General features: G+C 36.1%; 1 protein-coding gene across 2 annotated transcripts in view; it reads right to left on the reverse strand.

Annotated features, from left to right (window-relative positions):
- HOMER1 (homer scaffold protein 1) overlaps positions 1–20,043 on the reverse strand; it is a 129,616-nt gene that overhangs the window by 24,845 nt on the left and 84,728 nt on the right. For both annotated transcript variants that reach the window (XR_014015744.1, XM_081233034.1), the window contains exon 6: positions 3,176–3,332. Coding sequence is in view for 1 of the 2 variants with exons in the window: in XM_081233034.1 (XP_081089160.1) it covers positions 3,176–3,332 (157 nt within the window). In the remaining variant the exon portion in view is untranslated. The remainder of the gene's footprint in view (positions 1–3,175; positions 3,333–20,043) is intronic.

The raw sequence follows: 20,043 nt of genomic DNA on the forward strand, positions 1-20,043 counted from the left end.
TTTACTGAGGGTCCAGAGAGCAACATAACTTCTAATGTGCACTTGCTATTTTTTGAGAGGGCAGAGAACGGCATTATCCTTATAAGTTATACCATCCAAAAACAGTCAAAATAGACAGAAGTCAACATAAACACACACACACCTTATCAAAGCTCTCTACACATTTCAGGATCTCATACATTTTGATTGACTAGAATATAATAAATTGTAGACTACTAAGGAAACAACAAATCTCTCTCCCTCACATTTTCCAAGTATTGAATTAACCCCCATATTCTGTCACTCTACCTCTCATATCACTTTCTTGCTTTCTATTCATGCTCTAAGAGCCTTGTGCAGACCCTTATCATCCAGGTGTAAACAAAAACAATGACCTGCCAGTGGACCTAATTATATCCTTTGTCTATTTTTATCTCTTCTGCAAACTGCTAATATCCATCTTTCATTGTGTGACTGTCCCATTAAAAGCCTTTCAATGGCTCATCTTTTTCATAGCATCAAATCTAAACTCTCAGGTCCTCCATAAGCTAGCCACAAACTACTTAAACATCTCATTGCCCAAGACACCGAGTTATGCACTTTCAGCTAAAAGCAGGCAAATCTCCCTGTCCTAAGAACAAACCATGCTCATATCCATCTTGTTGACTTAACTAGAATGTCTTCTCTTACCTTTGAAAACCATTCAAAACTAACCAAACCCTCAACTCTCAGCTCAGAATGCACTTCTCTAGAAAGCCATTCCTATCTACTCAAGTGCTCAAGGCTCTCCTGACCTCTGGTCCACAACACTGAACATCTGTTCAAAAATCTTGGGAATTATTTCTCTATTGTTTAATATATATTAGTTTTCTTTGCTCAATTAGGTAGTATATTCCTCATGAGGAGTTCTAGTTTTGATGATGATGGAGTAGCTTTTACTGGATTACCTTTCCCTCAGATAACAATTGCAAATCATGGGCAAAATGTAAACATCAACTGTTAGAAGGCCCTGGTGAATGACCAAATTGGGCAAAAGACTGAAAGAAAGCATCATACTGGGTGAGATACACATTTACACATCTTTTTGCCTGAAGGCACTGTGCAGTCTGGCTGAGTTGCTTGACTAGAACTCAAGCAAAAACCTGAGATCTTATTTTCTCAAGGAGTCTGAGGAGTTGGGGATGCCTCAGAACAGCTTAAGCAACTAGAAATTCAGGGAACTGTATGAAAAAATGACCTCTAAAAAGCATATAGAAAGTCCGTAAATCTTTGGCTGACTTCTGAACTGAACATGTAAAAGTAGGAATCCAAGGAGTTCAGCGGTATAGGAGAGAAGCTAGAAGGCTGAAAGAGCTAAGCCGTGGTAGTGCTCACCACAGAGAAGACACTTTGAGGTTAGAGTCCCACCAAAGTAGGTCTTAGAAAGCACCTTAAGCTTCCCACTGAAACCCCAGAAGGGTTTTGCCTTAGAAATAAAGATTTTCCAGGACTCAAGGATTCACCCTAGAATTAAGAACAAAACGGAAATAAACCAACTAGTAAAGCATAAGTCTATACCTCCCAAACTTCAAAGTACAGTCAGCCCTCCATACCCACGGTGGCTGTGAAACCTGTGGATACAAAGGGACGAATGTACTATGCCATTTTATATAAGGGACTTGAGTACTTGTGGATATTGGTATCCAGGAGGTGGTTGGTGGGGGTGGGGGGGTCCTGGAACCAATCCCCCTCAGATACCAAGGGATGACTAAACAAGTCATTTAGCTGCTCGCTGAAACAAAATTCAACACTGAATATTCAGAGAAAGATAACAGAATCTATGGGCTCTATAACATCATCTCATTTAACATATCCAATATACAACCAAAAATGACTAGACATGTGAGGAAATAGGAAAACACAACCTGTAGTAAAGACAAAATATATATGTATATATATTTATAAATATATATGAAAAATGCTAAAGGAGGTTACTCAGGCTGAAGGGAAATGGCACCTGATGGAAATGCAGACCTACAGGAAGGAAAGAAGAGTACTGGAGATTATAATTATGTGAGTAAATAAAAATACTTTGTTTCTTAAATTCTTTAAAATTCAATTGACTACTTAAAGCAAAAATTCCTCAAGGGCAGGGAATACATAAAAAGGATAGCTCCTCAATGAATGTTTTTTGGATTATGAATCAGTTGTCCTAAGTTAATTTTTTTTATTGTGGTAAAAAACAATAAAAAACACAGTAAAAATTTATCATCTTAACCATTTTTAAATGTACAGTTCAGTAGTGTTAAGTATATTCACATTGTTGTGAAACAGATCTCTAGAGCTTTTCATCTTGCAAAATGGAAACACTATATTCATTAAATAACAACTTCCCTCTTTCCCCCTCATGAGTTGACTTTTATACTTAGGATAGAATGGTGTTTACTCAGGGTTCTTACTCTCCCTCCTGTCTCTACTCAACTTCTATCTTACTTCCCTGGTCATCCTGGTCCACTAAGTACATTCCTCAAACTGTGCTCTAAGTCCATTTCCTCTTGTCTATGGGGTTCACTTCTTTGGCAGCTGTTTGAAAAACAGAAACTAGTGGCATCTGCTTCCTACTGGGTGAATGCATATGCTTTGAATAAAATAATTCTTTATTAAGTAATTGTTTAGTCTTCTGATATTAATGGTATTGCGATGTCTGATTTTTCTTTTACTGCCCCATATTTGTATTGTTACCAACTTTTATAAAGAATTTTCTACCTGTATTTTTCAAATTTACTGTTGTTTCTTTAAGAAACAACAATAAAATAAAATAATAAAAGCATTATCATTAACTCTGGAATTACACGTCAATTCAGTATCTCAATTTTCACAGGAATTACAGAGTCTATGTTATTATTCCTATTTTATAGACGAGAATACTGAGTAGAAAGTGGGGAACAACTTACCAAAGGTCAGACAGCTAATAAGTGGCACAACAGGAATTTGAAATCAGGTATTTGGACTCCAAAAGCTGTATATTCTTCATTCCCATTAAACTGCAGAAAATATTTTTCTTAACCAATAAACATATAATACAAACCATACATATGTTTTGATAACCAACAAAAATCTCCATAAGATGTTCCTGTGCTGAATCTACATGTAAATTTCCTCTGATCAAGAAAATCTGTTAGCCATAAATCCTTACCGATAGCAGCCCTGAACTTACCCGTTTGTGCAGACGTTCTGCTTCCTCTTGATATGCAGCAAGTTGCTGTTTCCATTGTTTCACATTGGCAGTGGACTCCAACAGGGCTGCAGTGAGTTTGGCATTATTTCCTTTGAGGGTAGCCAGTTCAGCCTCCCAATGTTTGCTGATTGCTGAACTAAAATAAAAGAAAATTCTGCCCATTATGCTGAATATTGTTACATTGAAGAGACAGCAGCACTCACTTCTGTTATTTGGTTTATAACCCATGAATGTTTCAAAAACAACCCAAAAAGAATAAAAACACAAATATTTCACTGAAATGTTCCTAGTGAATAAAACCTACCAAGTAAAGAAATATAAAAGCTACCAAAGTAGAAGGCTTAATGGGGAAGAGTTCCCTTCTTTATGTCAGATACAAGTACCTACAGAAGAGATTCTACCCATCCTCTTTTGAGGAATAAACATTATATCTTGAAAAATATCTATAAACAAAACCTAACAACGTACTATATTTTTTAAGAGCGTCAAAGCCTGAAGTACAATTTCATTCCTTAATATAAAACATATGAGGATGCTTCAATGTTAATAAGTTCTGGAACATGTAATACAGTATTTCTTTTGAAATTGTTGTCATCTTATTCAGAATTTTTAAATGCCCCAAATACAAAATTTGCTGTAATAAATTGAATTCAGGTCATATGATAGGCTAGACCTAGAAACTGGTTCTAAAAACTTAACTTCTGATAGAATTCCAGTGTCACTTATAGAACAAAACTAAAGCAATCACCTTTTTCCTCATTTAATGTTCTACTTGATAAGTTACCCAGAGTTAAGTATCTCAACCAAGATAATTTTCTATTACAAAGACAATTCCATTAGGTGAGAAGACCCCTCTCTTGATAATTCCTTCTTAACTTTCCAATGAAGAAAGAATTACCTCATTTGAAAGAAAAAGATGGTTTCTCTTTCTCATTATTGAACAGTTTATTCCTATTAGTGAAATTCTACTAACTTCATCCCATTAACTAGTGATGATAATAGCTTTCTTTAATCAGCATTTTGGGTTTTAAAAAGTCATTTGCATCACAGAGCAAATGTTTTGGTGGATTGATATTTTATAGTAATCTTAATATATATTGTATAAAAGAAAGCATCATTTCAATCATGAAGATTTCTAGAGCTCATCACCAGTAAGAAGACATATCAGCATAACAAGATCATTTCTGTGGCATTCTTCCCAAAAATGCATAGCCATCATTAAAATTTTGAAAAAACATCATATATATTCTACAAAATAACTGATTGGCACAATTCAAAAGTGTCAGAAAAAGGTAAGTTTGAGAAACAGAATGGAGGAGACTAAGAAGAAATAATTAAATGCAATGTGGGATCCTGGATGGGTTCCTAGAACGGAAAAGGGACACTGGTGAAAACTGAGATCTGTAGTTTAGTTAGTAGCATTATATCAATGTTAATTTCCTGATTTTGATAATTATATTATGGTTACGTAAGATGTTAACGTGAAGACAAGCTGGATGAGGGTATGTAAGGATTCTCTGTACAGTTTTTGCAATTTTTCTGTAAGTCTAAAATCAGTTTTAAATGAAAAGTTAAAAAATTTTCTAAAGTTTACAGAAAAAACTTCATCAACCATGAAAGGACAAAATCAAACGATAAGTTAAGCTATTAATTTAACAATCCATTTCTATCCTTAAAAAGAAAGCTCTTTCCATTTCTTCTTTTATGGAATGATTTTCCAGGTTCAGATTTTCTGAGTAAACCATGCACCAATTCACCTGCCCTAACTGAATTATAGATTTTTAAACCATCTACCAATTTTTTCTGCTACAGATGTTAGTTTTATTTAAATGGACTCTATAATCTGACAACAAAAATATTACTGAACTAATTTAAACACTTGATACATGCAAATATCAAACCTCTTAAAATTAAAGAGCAGAAAAAATGATTTTGAATATTTCTAAAACCCATTTGTTGAAAATTTCACAATTATAAAGTAAGATTACCGTCTTTATAAAAGGAAAAAGAACAAAAATGAGAGTGCTTTATTTTTTATTTTTCTAGGTTTTATCTTACAATCTGTATGTAGCAAAGTCCATTAAGAATTTGAGAACTCAGCCTACATCACAATTATTTCAGTCATTATTTGTGTATTGTCCAAATGTTAGCCGCTAGCTGCATGTGGCCATTTACATTTAAGTTGCTCAGAATTGAAGTAAAAAATTCAGCTTCTCAGTCCCTTTGGGCACATTTCATATGCTCAACAGCCACACATGACTAGTGGCTATCATACTGGACAGCAAAGATACAGAACTTTTCATCATCACAGAAAGTTCTACTGGACAGTACTGTCCTAGATGATCTCTACATTTCTGGTTTTTTTCCCAATTCTTTGCATTATGGGCTGAATTGTGTCTGCTCACGAATGAATGTGTTAAAATACTAACCCCCAGTACCTCAAGATATGAGTATATTTGAAGACAGGGTCTTAAAAGAAGTAATTAAGTTAAATGGGGTAATTAGAGTGATCCCTGATCCAATATGACTGGTGTCCTTATAAGAAGATGAATTAGAACACAGACTTGCACTGAGGAAGGTCATGTGAAGACACTGGAAGAAAGCATCTGTAAGCCAAGGAGAGGTCTCAGGAGAAACAACCCTATCAACACCTTGATCTTCAGACTTCCAGCCTACAGAAAATAAATGTCTATTGTTTAAGTCACCCAGACTGTGGTGTGTGTTAGGGCAGCCCTAGCAAACAAATTAATACTACATATGACTTAAAAAAAAACCCACTATATATCTGTAATATTACAATTTATAATAAACATACATTTTGGTCTTTGTCCATGGTTCCTAGTTCAACAGTTCCCCAAACCCTTAGACTTTCCTAAGTAATAGAGCAATGGGAACATCTTTTTTATAATATTTGGTCTTTTGTCCTTGGTTCCTGAAACTGATCCAGAGCCATAAAGGTGAAATGTGTCTTGTTATTCATAATAAGCCCTGTTCAGCCACAAGTAAGTTTATGTTAATGAGGTGACTTGGGGAAACCCCTAAAGATGGGGGGACTGGCTGCTAAGGGAACCAACCATGAGAACAGAGTTGGAACTTTCAGTCCCAATCCCTGATTTCCAGGGAGGGAAGAGGGGCTGCAGACTGAATCAATGACTAATGGCCAATGAGTTAATCAATTATGTCTACATAATGGAGCTTCCATAAAAACCCAAAAGGATGAGGTTTGGAGAGCTTCCATATCAGTGAACCAGAATGCATTCACATACCACTGTGCTGGGCCCCAAACTCCACAGTGACAGAAGTTCCAGGGATCCTTGGGTGAGGGAAGAGGCCACCACTGTGGAAAAGCCACAAAGCATGGTCAGTATTCTTTTCCTCTATGGAAACAAAGCCTTAAATCACTGGGAGAAGGGGAGAAAATCTTGTTACCCCCACCCTCCCAGACACAGATGAAGACCCATGATGGCTACGGGAAAAGTAGGGAATAAAACTCTCTAACCCTGTGAAAAGAACAAAAAACAGTCCTAGACTACTGGAGGTCCTAGACCCTTAGAGGTCTCCAACCCTGGGGGACGGGGCAGGAAACTCCTGCATAAGACTGTTAGATTTACAAGGATGAATGTCTGCTACTTGGAGGGGTACAGGATCACTGAGAGAACCCCACCCTGATACCCCAGGACAGAGGGCCTGCCCAAGATTGAGGCTGGACAAGGACAATAGAGAAACCTACCCTATCCCCTACCACCAAGCTGATAGCAGCCTTCTACTGGGGGGAGATCAAGAGACAGACACCCTCTGAGGCAAAGGTACATAGAAAAGACCAAAAGCTGAGGGTGGAGTAGAAACAGTAAGAAAACCTTCCAGCAACCCAAACCCAACTCTAAGCACATAGTAATGCTAGACATGTTTAAAGCCTGTGATGTACTCATGGTAACCACAGCAACAACAAATTCCAAATCCAGCTTAACCTTCACACTAACAATCTAGCAGAAGAGTCAGGCCCATCTCCAGGAGTAAATACTATTTATCTTTATTGAATGCCTTACTTTTGGCATTCAATAAAAAATTATAAGACATACCAGAAAGTAAGGGAAAAAACCTACTGCCAAGAGAGAAAGCAGTCAACGGAGTCACACCCATAGATGACCACAATGTAGTATTTATCAAACAAGGAATGTAAAATAGCTATGCTAAAGGTTTTAATGGAAAAGGAGGACACCCTGTATCATCAGATGTTGAATTTCAACAGAGATGGAAACTATAAGAGTCAAATGGAAATGCTAGAAGTAAAGAACATGATAATAGAGATGAAGAATTCTTCTGACAAGCTCATCAGTAAACGTGACATGGCTGCATAAAATTCAGTGAACTTGAAACCAAATAGAAATTAGCCAAACTGAAACACAAATAGAAAAAAGAATGAAAAAAGAAACAAGGTGTTCAAGATGTGGGGTAATATCAAACTGTTCAACAAATGTGTAGCTGGAATCCCAAAAGGAGAAGAGAGAAAAAGGCAGAAGAAATATATATATTTTTTTTTTCTTTTTTCTTTTTTTTTTTTTTGCTGTACACGGGCCTCTCACTGTTGTGGCCTCTCCTGTTGCGGAGCACAGGCTCTGAACACGCAGGCTCAGCAGCCATGGCTCACGGGCCTAGCCGCTCCGCGGCATGTGGGATCTTCTCGGACCGGGGCACGAACCCGTGTCCCCTGCATCGGCAGGCGGACTCTCAACCACTGCGCCACCAGGGAAGCCCCAAGAGAAGAAATATTTTGAAGAGAATCTGCCTAAGAATTTTCAAAAAATAATAAAAGACATTAAACCTCAGATCCAAAAAACTCAAAAACATGTAACATATAGAAGAACAAAAGTAACAATTACAGTAGGTTTCTGATCACAAACTAAGTAATTCAAAAGACAATGGAGTGACAGTCATGAAAGAATTCTCAGCTCAGAATTCTACGCACAACAAAAATACCTCTCTAAATGAAAGTGAAATAAAGAGTTTTTCAGACAAAAAACAGGTGAGAGAATTCATTAACAGCAGACATACACTATAAGAAATATTAAAGAAAGATCTTCAGGTGAAAGATTATGATACAAGAGCAAAACCTGGATCTCCAAGGGAGAGAGGAAAGACAGGAAAATATCTGAAAATGATTAAAATGAAGATAGTTATAAAGGGTCTAAGACAATCCAAAGGAGAAAGAATAGTCTTCTAAACAAATGGTGCTGAAACAACTGGATAACCACATACAAAAGGAAAAACAAAGAATCTTGACTCATATCTCATATTCAATACAAAAATTAACTCAAAATATAAAACTATAAACTTCTAGAAGAAACCATAGGAGAAAATGTTTGTCTCCCTCAGTTAGGCAAAGGTTTCTTAGATACAACACCAAAAGGATGATCCATTTTAAAAAACTGAGAAAAGGGATTTTATAAAAATTGAAACATTCTCTTTGAAAGACACTATTTAAAAATGAAAAGAGATTCTGGAATGCAAGAGTGGATCAACAAAGCAAAAATCAATATAGCATACCACATTAACAGAATGAAGGGGAAAAAAACCATGTGATCATCTCAGTTGATGTAAAAAAGGCACTTGACCAATTTCAACATCCTCTTGTGATTTTTCAAAACACTCAATAAACTAGGAATAGAAAGAAACTACCTACCATAATAAAGGCCATGTAAGAAAAGCACATAGCTAGTATCAGACTCCAAGGTGAAAGACTGAAGCCTTTTCCTTTAAGACCAGAAACAAGAGAAGGATAACTATTTCACCACTTTAAATTCAATATGATACAGGAAGTCCCAGCCAGAGGAATTAGGCAAGAAAAATAAATAAAAGGCATTTAAATTGGAAAGGAAGAAATGAAATTATCTCTGTTGCAGATGACATGATCTTATATGTGGATAACCCTAAAGATTCCACAAAAAAGCTGTTAGAACTAACAGATGAGTTCAGCAAAGTTGCAGGATACAAAAATCAGCACACAAAAACTAGTTGTGATTCTATATACATGGAACAATCTGCAAAGGAAATTAAGAAAACAATTCTGTTCACAATAGTATTAAATAGGATAAATTACTTAGGAATAAACTTAACCAAGAAGGTGAAAGACTTGTACAATGAAAACTATAAAATGTTGCTGAATGAAATTAAAGAAGACACAAATAAACAGAAAGACATACCATGTAGACGGACTGGAAGATTTAATATTGTGAAGATGTCAATACAACCCAAAGTGATCTACAAATTCAATGTAATCCCTATCAAAATCCCAACAGTGCTTTTCGGAGAAATAGAAAAATCCATCCTAAAATTCATATGGCACCTCAAGAAACTCTGAACAGATAAAACAATCTTGAAAAAGAAGAACAAAGTTAGAGGTCTCACATTTCCTGATTTCAAATGAATTATAAAGCTACGGTAATCAAAATAATGTGGTATTGACATAAAGGCAGACATATAGACCAAAGGAACAGAGAGTCCAGAAATAAACCCTCACATATGTGGTCAAATGATTTTCACATACATGGTTGCCATGGCCATTCAATGAGGAAACGACAGTTTTTTTCAACAAATGGTGCTGGGAAAACTGGATATCCACATGCAAAAGAATGAACTTAGTTCTGTGTCTCACACCATATGCAAAAATTAACTAAAAATGGATCAAGCATAGGAGCAAAAACTATAAAACCCTTAAGAAGAAAACATATGTGAAAAGCTTCATGACATTGGACTTATGATGATTTCTTGGATATACCAAAGAAAGCACAGGTAATAAAAGAGAAAAATAGATACAGCTGGAGTATGGCAAAATTTAAAACTTCTGTGCATCAAAGGATACAATCAAGAGAGTTAAAAGGCAACCCACAAATTGGAAAAGATATTTGCAAATCATATATCCAGAATATATGAAGAATTCCTACAACTCAACAACAAAAAACAAGCAGCCTGATCAAAACATGGGCAAAGGACTAGAATAAATATTTCTCCAAAGAAGATACACAAACGGCCAGTAAGCACTTGAAAAGATGCTCAACATTGCTAATCATTAGGGAAATGCAAATCAAATTCAAAATGAAATACTACCTTACACCCATTTGGATGGCTACTGTCAAAAAAACAGAAAGTAACAAGTGTTGGTGAGAACATGAAGAAATTGGAACCCTTGTGCACTGTTGGTGGGAATGGGGCAGTTGCCGTGGAAAACGGTATGGCAGTCCCTCAAAAAATTGAGAATAGAATAACCATATGATCCAGTAATTCCACTTCTTGGTAAATATCTAAAATATATTTGCATAACAATGTTCATAGCAGTATCATTCAAGATAGTTAAAAGGTAGAAGCAACCCAAGAATCCACTGATGCATGGATAAACAAAATGTGGTAAGTACATCATACATACAGTGGAGTATTACTGAGCCTTAAAATGGAAGGAAATTGGGGCTTCCCTGGGGGCACAGTGGTTAAGAATCCACCTGCCAATGCAGGGGACACAGGTTCGAGCCCTGGTCCAGGAAGATCCCACATGTCGCAGAGCAACTAAGCTCGGGCACCACAGCTACTGAGCCTGCGTGCTGCAACTACTGAAGCCCACGTGCCTAGAGCCCGCACTTTGCAACAAGAGAAGCCACTGCAATGAGAAGCCCACACACTGCAATGAAGAGTAGCTCTCGCTTGCCACAACTAGAGAAAGCCCGCGCACAGCAATGAAGACCCAACACAGCCAAATCAAACAAACAAAAACTTAAAAAAAAAAAAAAAGGAAGGAAATTCTTATACATACTACGACATGGAGAAACCCAGAGGACATTATGCTAAGTGAAATAAATTAGTCACAAAAAGACAAACACTATATGATTCCACCTATATAAGTTAGCTAGAGTAGTCAGATTCGTAGAGACAAAAAGTAGCAGGGTAGCTTCCAGGTGCTAGAGGGAAGAGAAGAATGGAGAACTTTTGTTTAAAGGGTATATAATGCGTCAGTTTTGCAAGATGAAAGAGTTCTATAGATTGGTTCCACAACAACATGAATATACTTAACAATATTGAACTGTACACTTAAAAATGGTTAAGATGATAAATTTTATGTTATATATATTTTACCCCAGTTTTTTTTCTTTAAAAAAAAGGCTACATACTGTATGATTCCATTCTTTCTTTAATGTATGATTCCATTTATATGACATTAGGGAAAAGGCAAAACTATAGCGACAGAAAACAGATCACTGGTTGCTAGGAGCTGGGGGTAATGGGGAGAGGCTGACTACAAAAGAGCAGGAGTGAATTTTGGGGGGTGATTGAACCCTTCTTTACCTTGATTGTGTTGATGTGTACACAACTGTACAAATTTGTCAAACCTCATAAAACTGTACAGTAGAAAAGGTGAATTTTACTATACATAAATTATACTTCAAATAAAAATATCACACAAGTAAAAGAAAAAAAGTCTATCGAAGCACTCCTCGATACTCTTTCTATGACTTGTAGGATTACAAATAATAGGAGCTCTGGAAAGTCAGGTCTTCTTAAAATGGGTAGAATGGTCTCTAAGCTGCTCCACTCATGTCTGTATTTGTTGGCATAGGAAGAGACTGGGTGGGCAGGAAACAGAACAGCTGTGACACATAATAAGAGAGTTGAAAATTAAAAGGAAGGAGATGAGGGCAACTGGAGATGGTGATAAGAAGTAGATAGGAGAAATAGGATTAGAAAGGCAGAGATATACACAAAGGAAAGGAATGGGACATAGACAAGGTATAATTAAAATTGATTTGGGCAGGAAAAAATTAAAACAATGCCTCTGGAACAGGACAGAAAAAGATGAACAAAGTTTTGATATACTATAGCTTGTTTACTTCATATCCCTGAACATGTTTTGAACCTCGAATGTATTAAGTAGTGATGTCTGGCCACAGATAAGCTGATCAATGGATTCCCATTAACCTTTTTCTTATTTCCTCTGCAGAGCCCAAAGTACTGCTGATTGCACTAAAAAACAAACGTTGAAAAAACTGTCATATCAAATACTTTTACGCATGTTGCACAAGAGTACAGTAAACTATAACAATTGGAGACTTAACAGTGCCGAAATGAATACTACAGCAGAGCAGTTCAATGCTAAGTTTTTGTTTCTGTATTTTTTTATACTTGGTTCCAAGGTAAATAAATATGTGTTGTTACGGCTATTTTGCCATATCAACTAAAATTTCATCTTTGTTGGTAAATCTGAATCTTTCAGAACATTCTTGCTTCCTGTACTTAATGAGCTGCTCCTCTAATAATCTGTCTTTCTAGAGCACAACTTTGGAAATAAAATGTTTTTGACTTTGGTCAATCTGCCCTGTTTTCTCTCTACAGCTTCTTTAGATATTCCTTTCACCATCCAGTATATTAGAATACCTTTCACAATTTCAGTTTATAATGAATTCTAGAGTGCCCTGAAGGAAGTTCCACACGTGAGCTATCTCAGACGTGTTCAGACCTTATATATAATGTTAAATACTTGGCACACTTTCGCAAGTTTGCAAAAACAATGTTCCTTGCTTTAGTCTACAACTCTAAGGTATCATGTTCCTGATTTTTAGCGGTAATGAATACCTTGGGATTAATTCTGATACCAACATTTTAAGTTAGCATTTTGCATTTCAGAACACTTGTTTTTTAAAAAAAATATTGGGATTCTCTGGCTACTAATTTGGTCCTTTTTTACAGGTACAGTTTTGATAGTTTCACATTAACTGTTTGCAAAGAAATTGCTTAGCTGGAGACACTGGTGAGTCAGAAGATATACTGAAATACAACTATGATCTCATGTCTGAATGCTGGAGTAAAGGGCAAAATAATTCTTTATTCTTGTGACTGTTTGGTAGAGTTTCCCTTCAAAAAGGACCAGCTGATTTCCTGTTGGCTTGAGATCTAGAAGTCAGATGAAGGAGTTCAAAACACTCCAAAAACATCATTTGAAAGGTTCCTTAAACTGGAATTTTACTGTTTTCCTTCATCTAATGTCAGAGTTCTGCAAGAAAGTAGTAAACTTCATTAAATTAGTTACATAAAATCTAGAAGAAAAAGTACTTCAAAAGTACTATCTAACAAATAGACTGTCTAACAAAATAAGAATCTTATGCACAAACAATGCACTTATTTAACCTGTGGAGTGAATCCTCTATGTGAATGGTCAGTTATAGCATTGAAGAAAGATGCCTCTCTCCCATGCCTCCAGGGACCAGGATCCACCATCAGAGTCTCTGGAATGGTAGCCCCTTGTATTGATATATATTTCCTAATAAGCATGTTAATTATGTAGAACTGTGAAAAATATCCAGATAAGCTTTTAAAAGAGGATTTAAGATTAGGTTGCAATAGGCTTACTTCTTGACATTAATCTTGGTAGTGAGGTCACTCCCTAACTATGAAAGTAAGAGGGCTGATGTGAGCACCCCACAATACTGCCTTGCCTCAGGACCTGCCTGTTGGTTTCTCTCCTCACTCCCTCTCCACACCTGTGGATGCAGTTGCAGCCACCATGGCGTTCAACCTGTTTGTGTGCCACTTCTGGGCTAGGTGCTCTCATGCCCGCCTATTGGCCCCAAGCTAGTGCCACTGAGAAACTAAGGCCTTCTTCAACAGTTTGGATCGAAATTTGTTTTTCTTAATACAATGTAAGCTATCCTTTTAGAGCAAAGAAATACCTCTTAAATGAAAACAGTAATTTTGCATTGTGTATAAACGGTATTTAAAGAACCTAGTATACTAAGAATTTTTCTACTAGATATGGCTGAAAGTCCCAATTTGCCTAAATGCTTAACAAGGTGCCTCTCAAAGCTGATTGGAATTCTGGCAACTTCCTTATCTTTATGCTTATCCTTGGAGCCTTCTTAGCAGATGTTCCCTTTGCTCTGTTCCTTACCCTCCTGTTGGCACCTGCTTCTAAAAGCTGCCTCCTCTGACCATTGCTTTCAATGTTTGCCTTGTTAATCTCCCAAATTTAACTTTCCAGCTCAGATTCCTTCCCTGCCTCACAATCCATTATCTTTGCACAGAGCCTGGTGTATCTGGATTAACATACAATATAGAAAGTGATAGCTACTGGTAAACAGATGAAGATATGTTTGCCAATAAAGTTTTAAAGACAGCCTTGTTGTGAACTGGAAATTACATGGTTATAATTGGGAAACACAGTTTTTAGAAGTGAAATGGAATTTAAGTATTAAAGCTTTTAATAAACAGTGGTTTGGAAGAAAATCTCAGAGATAAGAGTAAAGTCGTTTTAAAAGCAACACTGTATCACTAATGTTACTGACAGCCCCAAAAGATGATACTGGGTTGAAAAACTGGACATAAATTATAGAATCAGAAAGTGAATTGAAGAGTTGGACTCTGAATATGATGAAATTATAGGAACATCTTAAACCATTTATTTTACATATATTACGTATGTACAAAAGTGTTACATAGATATATTAATATCTGTGTTTAAATATACTTGAAAGAGCTGTTATAGTCAGTTTAGTTGACAATGTTTTTTCTTGTAGTATATAAATAATAGTGTGTCTTATCAAAGGCATCTGGAATCAGATAAACTACAGAATTTTCCTTAGTTCTGGTAAAGAAACTGAAATACCACTGACTTTTCTAGGAAGTTATGAAATTAATCTGAAGCAAATTACTTCCAAATGTATAATGCATGTCTGTATCAGTCTATAGATAGAAATTTCTAAGTTGTGAAGAATTCTGTTAAAAGTACACATTAAGCAAGAACCAACTGTGAAACAGTGATTAAAAGTATAGTCTCAGATACACTGAAAACTAATACAATGTTATATGTCAATTGTATCTCAATTTAAAAAAGGCACAGGCTCAGGACTCTGTTGTTGACATGGTTCAAATCATGGCTCTAGCCATTTGTTAGTTATAGGACTTCTGGCATGTTATCTAACCTCACGGGGTCTCAGCTTCCTCATCTGTAAAATTAGGATTAATACTAACTCTCCTCATTAATTTTGAGGAATAAACAGCCCAAATAAAAGTACCCTTGAAGAAAGCACCTAACCGTCAGATGTTAGTGCCTTTTGTACATGTACAGGCAATAAAGAATCCAGAAAGAATCTTCAGTAAGCTATAAAGCTAAAAAGATTTAACATTAAATATTTTAAGGGAGATATTTTTGATTAGTGATGTAAATAACTTAAGCAGATAAAATTCAAGTGAAACCACATCAGGTGTGCACTCCATGATTTCTGCTGTCACCCTTAGGTAAAATAGATGTATTATTTATAAGTTTAAACCTTTGGTGTAGACCTCAGAATAAATTTATCAAGCTAATATGAAGGAGTGAGAAAATAAGTTAACAAAAATGATTCTCATGAAGTGGTAAGGTTGCTTTTCTGATTGTGAGGGGTGAGAAGAGAAGGTGAAATCTGAATTTGAACTATGCTATGTTTACCTCATAAAAACATAATGCAATTCAATGCAGAGTTTCCCATTTGACTTTAGAGGACACAGAAAGTCTAGCCCTAGGACTGTTTTTATTCACTAAAATGGAGGGACCCATAAACCCACTAAAAAGAGGCCCTTAGAAATCCCCTACCACCCATAACTGTGCTCCTAGCAGCAATGGAAGCACATCTATGTGCTAGAGTAGCTTTCACTGGAGATGGCTTCATACTATAGTATCTGCTAACATCTGCACACGGCCTGCCTGGCACAGTAATGTCTGTGGTCTCTGCCATGTGCCTTAAAGTACCTGTGGTCAAGGAATGAATATACAAGGTGAAGGGACCAGGGAGGTCCCAATTTCATTTTCCCTTTTTTCTCTCACTGCAACTCCCCACCTCTTCGACCTCTAAAACCTTTAAAGAGATTCCCTTTGAAAACGTAAAGCAGCCTATTCTCTTTAAAGTAAAGTAGGCGTGGATACCAACTTCTTGCTCGAAGATATTTATTTGTGAAAGGCTCAAACTACTTTATAGGTGTTTAAAATATTTTAATGTAAATCATACTTCCCCTACCATCAGTGAATTTGAGAGGGTTGGATGCTGGATGTAAGGGAAGGGAGAAAAAGCTATTTAGTGGGCCTACTGCTAGTTCATAAATGAGAAAAGAAAAGAATTTACTCAAGGTGATACTGTGAATTGTGCATCTACTGCCTTCAGGCAAGTCAATAATTGTGTTGGTTTCCCTCTTATAAAAACTGGTCAGTGACTAAAAACTTTCTTTGGAAATTTATTCAGAGAATGATGTTCGATTATCCTATTGGGGAGATGTCTTCAGGGAAACAATCTTACATACTAAGAATTATGTTCCTCTTATCTCTTATGAATATACATCTATCTTGTACAAAGAGTGAGATCAATTAATATTGAGGCTGTTCTTTTATTTACAGGGTAATAGCATTATAATCATCATACTTTATTCAAGACAGAAATGAATATTTTTATCTGTCCATCCATAATTTGATTTGAGTTTTAGAGGCTAAGATGCCTCTGTTTCCTTGCAAAGTAGGTCACTTAAAGAAAATCCATGCTAAAAGTTGTTCAGCACAATATTTAGTATTGTTGGGGAAAAACAAAATAAATAAAATAGAAATCTCGCTCAGTACTAGCAGAATGGAAAAGATGCTATTAACAGAGATTATGCAAAAGCTAAAATTGAGTAGAAATATATGGATAATTTTACAGTAAAATCTGTTTTCCAATTTCTTGTCATGAAAACTTTTCACTTTTTTAGAAACCAATTGTAATTAATAATTTAATTGACCATTACTTAATACTCAGAATCAGAGAACTTTCGCATTTCAGTTTAAATTTGTTTTTAAGGGTAAGGCCAGAGTCAAAAGACATAACTTCAAATTACTTAAAAGTTTGAGTTGTAGAATGAACAAAATTTTACTTGCAACTATCATTGTTTTTTAGTTGAGGCAGATCATCATTACTAACTTCATTTATTTAATGTATATGTGAGCTATGTAAATAATATGCAAAGGTAAAGGCCCTGACCAGAAGTATTATGCAAACGAACTTTAAAAAGGAGGAGATGATAAGTGAATATACCTCAGAATTAATAATAATTTAGTCTACTACTGATTGATGGGCTATTAACAAGACAGGCTTTTTTGGTTTTCCCTCTGAAGCCTGTCTGCTCAGCCTGGATGGAAGCCAAAATAACTCCAAGAACCAACTTTATTGGCCAAGTTGATGAAGACTGGCTGTACTCCAACTGCAGATTAGTTCTGCCAGAGTCACCACTTTAGCAATAGAAAGATGATACAACTGAAATCACTGTCAGCAGGATACGTGCTTTGTGTTGTTTTTCTAGTAACAGTGACAGATTTGAACATAGCCATCCCACAAATTTAAGTTTCCCTTTTGCTCTAACACCTCTTCTGCAATCTGTGACTTGGAAAGAGTTTTTGTTTGCGTGAAGCTATCACATATGATGTCAAGATCAGTGACGTGGGCTTCATTTATACCAAGCTTAAGTAACTGAATTAACTAACTCAGACTATTGAATCCGAATGCTGTAACGGATGGGGGCTGTCTACCTTCTATATAGTAGCAACGGAGCTAAAACTTGAATTGAGACTCCTGCTTTAAGGTTTTTCCAACTAAACCATGAAGGCTTTTCTCACGTGTGCTCCTCCGCTCTATTATTTATCACAATAGACTATACGCGATCATATGTAAGGGTGTTGAGAATGCCATGCAGGTGACTATTTCCCAACTAGCTTAGAATGTGGATTAATAAAAATAATTATCAGATTATACGAATTTAAACAGATTAAGTTTGGATTAAAGAGATTAAACAGATTTAAGTTATTGCTCCAAAGGTCTTCGACATCATAGCAAAATTTGCTAAACATATTTTTAAATGGAGAATGGTTACAAGTATGGATTGACTAATAAAGCAGGATCTCTATACTTCTTTTTGAGGATATGAAAACAATAGACATCCATATCACTAAATAACTCAAAATCAAAAGACTTTATATTATAGAGATGGATGACTTGTTTTATTTACATTTACATGTAAAAGTAAATAATTTTATAAAACATATAAATGTGAATATCTGCATAATTACTTTAAGGGCCTTCTATTACTATTTGCTATGCTGTTTTCTACAAATGAGAGCAGAGTCTACTAAATCTAGGCTCTTAGCACTAAAATATGCTTTGAGGTTTACTTGGTTTATTAACAGCCTTTGGAAAATAACCCCAAATAACTACATATCCCAAGCTTCAGAGGAGCTTCTATCATATATATTAGTTTGCCCATGTTAGTGAAGTCCTTATGTAAATATTTTATGAGCTTGCAATGACTGATTTTTTTTTTGCCTTTCAATTAGTTAAGTTATATCTCTATGATTGTTACTGATTCATAAAAAACAAGTTAAAGGCTTATGATCCCAGGGTCACTGCAGCATTATTCACAATAGCCAAAATATGGAAACAACCTAAGTGTCCATCAATAGAGGAATAAAGATGTGGTATACACACAATGAAATATTATTCAGCCACCAGAAGGAAGTACCTCCTGCCAGCTGCAACAACATTGGATGGGCCTTAAGGGCGTTTATGCTAAGTGAAGTAAGTCTGACAGAGAAAGACAAATACTATATGCCAGCAGTCCCCAACCTTTTTGGCACCAGGGACCAGTTTCATGGAAGACGATTTTTCCACGGAAGGTGGGTGGAGGGCGGGGGCGGTGGTGGTTCAGATGGTAATGCGAGCCAAGGTTCAGGCGGAAACGCAAGCGATGGGGCGCGATGGGGAGCGACGGGGAGCAGCCGATGAAGCTTTGCCCGCTCACCCGCCCACTGCGCACCTCCTGCTGTGGGGCCGGGCTCCTAAAAGGCCGAAGACCAGTAGTAGTCCAAGGCCCGGGGGTTGGGGACCCCTGTTATATTCTATCACTTATATGTGGAATCTAAAAAAGCTAAACACAAGAAACAGAGACCGCAATGGCAGTTACCAGGGGATGGGGTTGGGGAAAAGGAATCGAGATGTTGGTCAAAGAGTGCAAACTTCCAGGTAGTAGATGCATAAGTTCTGGGGATCTAATGTACAGCAAAGTGATTACAGTTAATAATACTGTATTATATACTTGAAAGTTGCTAAGAGTAGATCTTAAATGTTCTCACCACAAAAAAAAGAAATGGTAATTATGTAACCTGACACAGGTGTTAGCTAACACAATCATCTGCAATATATAAATGCACCAAATCAACACATTGTACATCTTAAACTTATACAATGTTATACAGCAATTATATCTCAAGCTGGAAAAAAAAATACTTAGGAGAAACTCTATGCAAATATAGATCTGGAAAGCTAGCTTCCGTGCTGAGTTTTTTCAAGAATTATATTAAAATGACATGACTTGTGGCAGCTAACTTCATAGGCAACTTAAAAATGTTAATCTTTTGAGAGTATAAATACTCTTTCAGATGCATTTTTGTAAAACTGAACAGAGGAATTCAAGAAGGAAGACAAGCCTATTTTAGATTCCATTTACTGATACCACTTAACACTAAATAGATGTATATGATATTTTTCTCATCCTCAAAGGGATTTCTACCTTAATTGTAGAAAAAAAATTATAATACATAAGGAACAATTAATCAGTCACTTGAGTCAACAAACGTTTTTTGCACACCTACTATGTGTCAAGCACTCTACCAGACAATGTGAATTTAAGGATAAATAATCATGGCTATTGTTCTCAAATGGTTTACAAGCTCGTGGAGTAGAAACACCTTTATCTTTTCGTATTTCCTTGCTCTCAGAGCTGCAGAGTGAAAAAACCCTCTCTTTTCTTCCATCCCAGTTTTT

This window comes from Mesoplodon bidens (genome assembly GCF_964165515.1).
Source record: "Mesoplodon bidens genome assembly, chromosome: 4".
Taxonomy (NCBI): Eukaryota; Metazoa; Chordata; class Mammalia; order Artiodactyla; family Ziphiidae; genus Mesoplodon; species Mesoplodon bidens.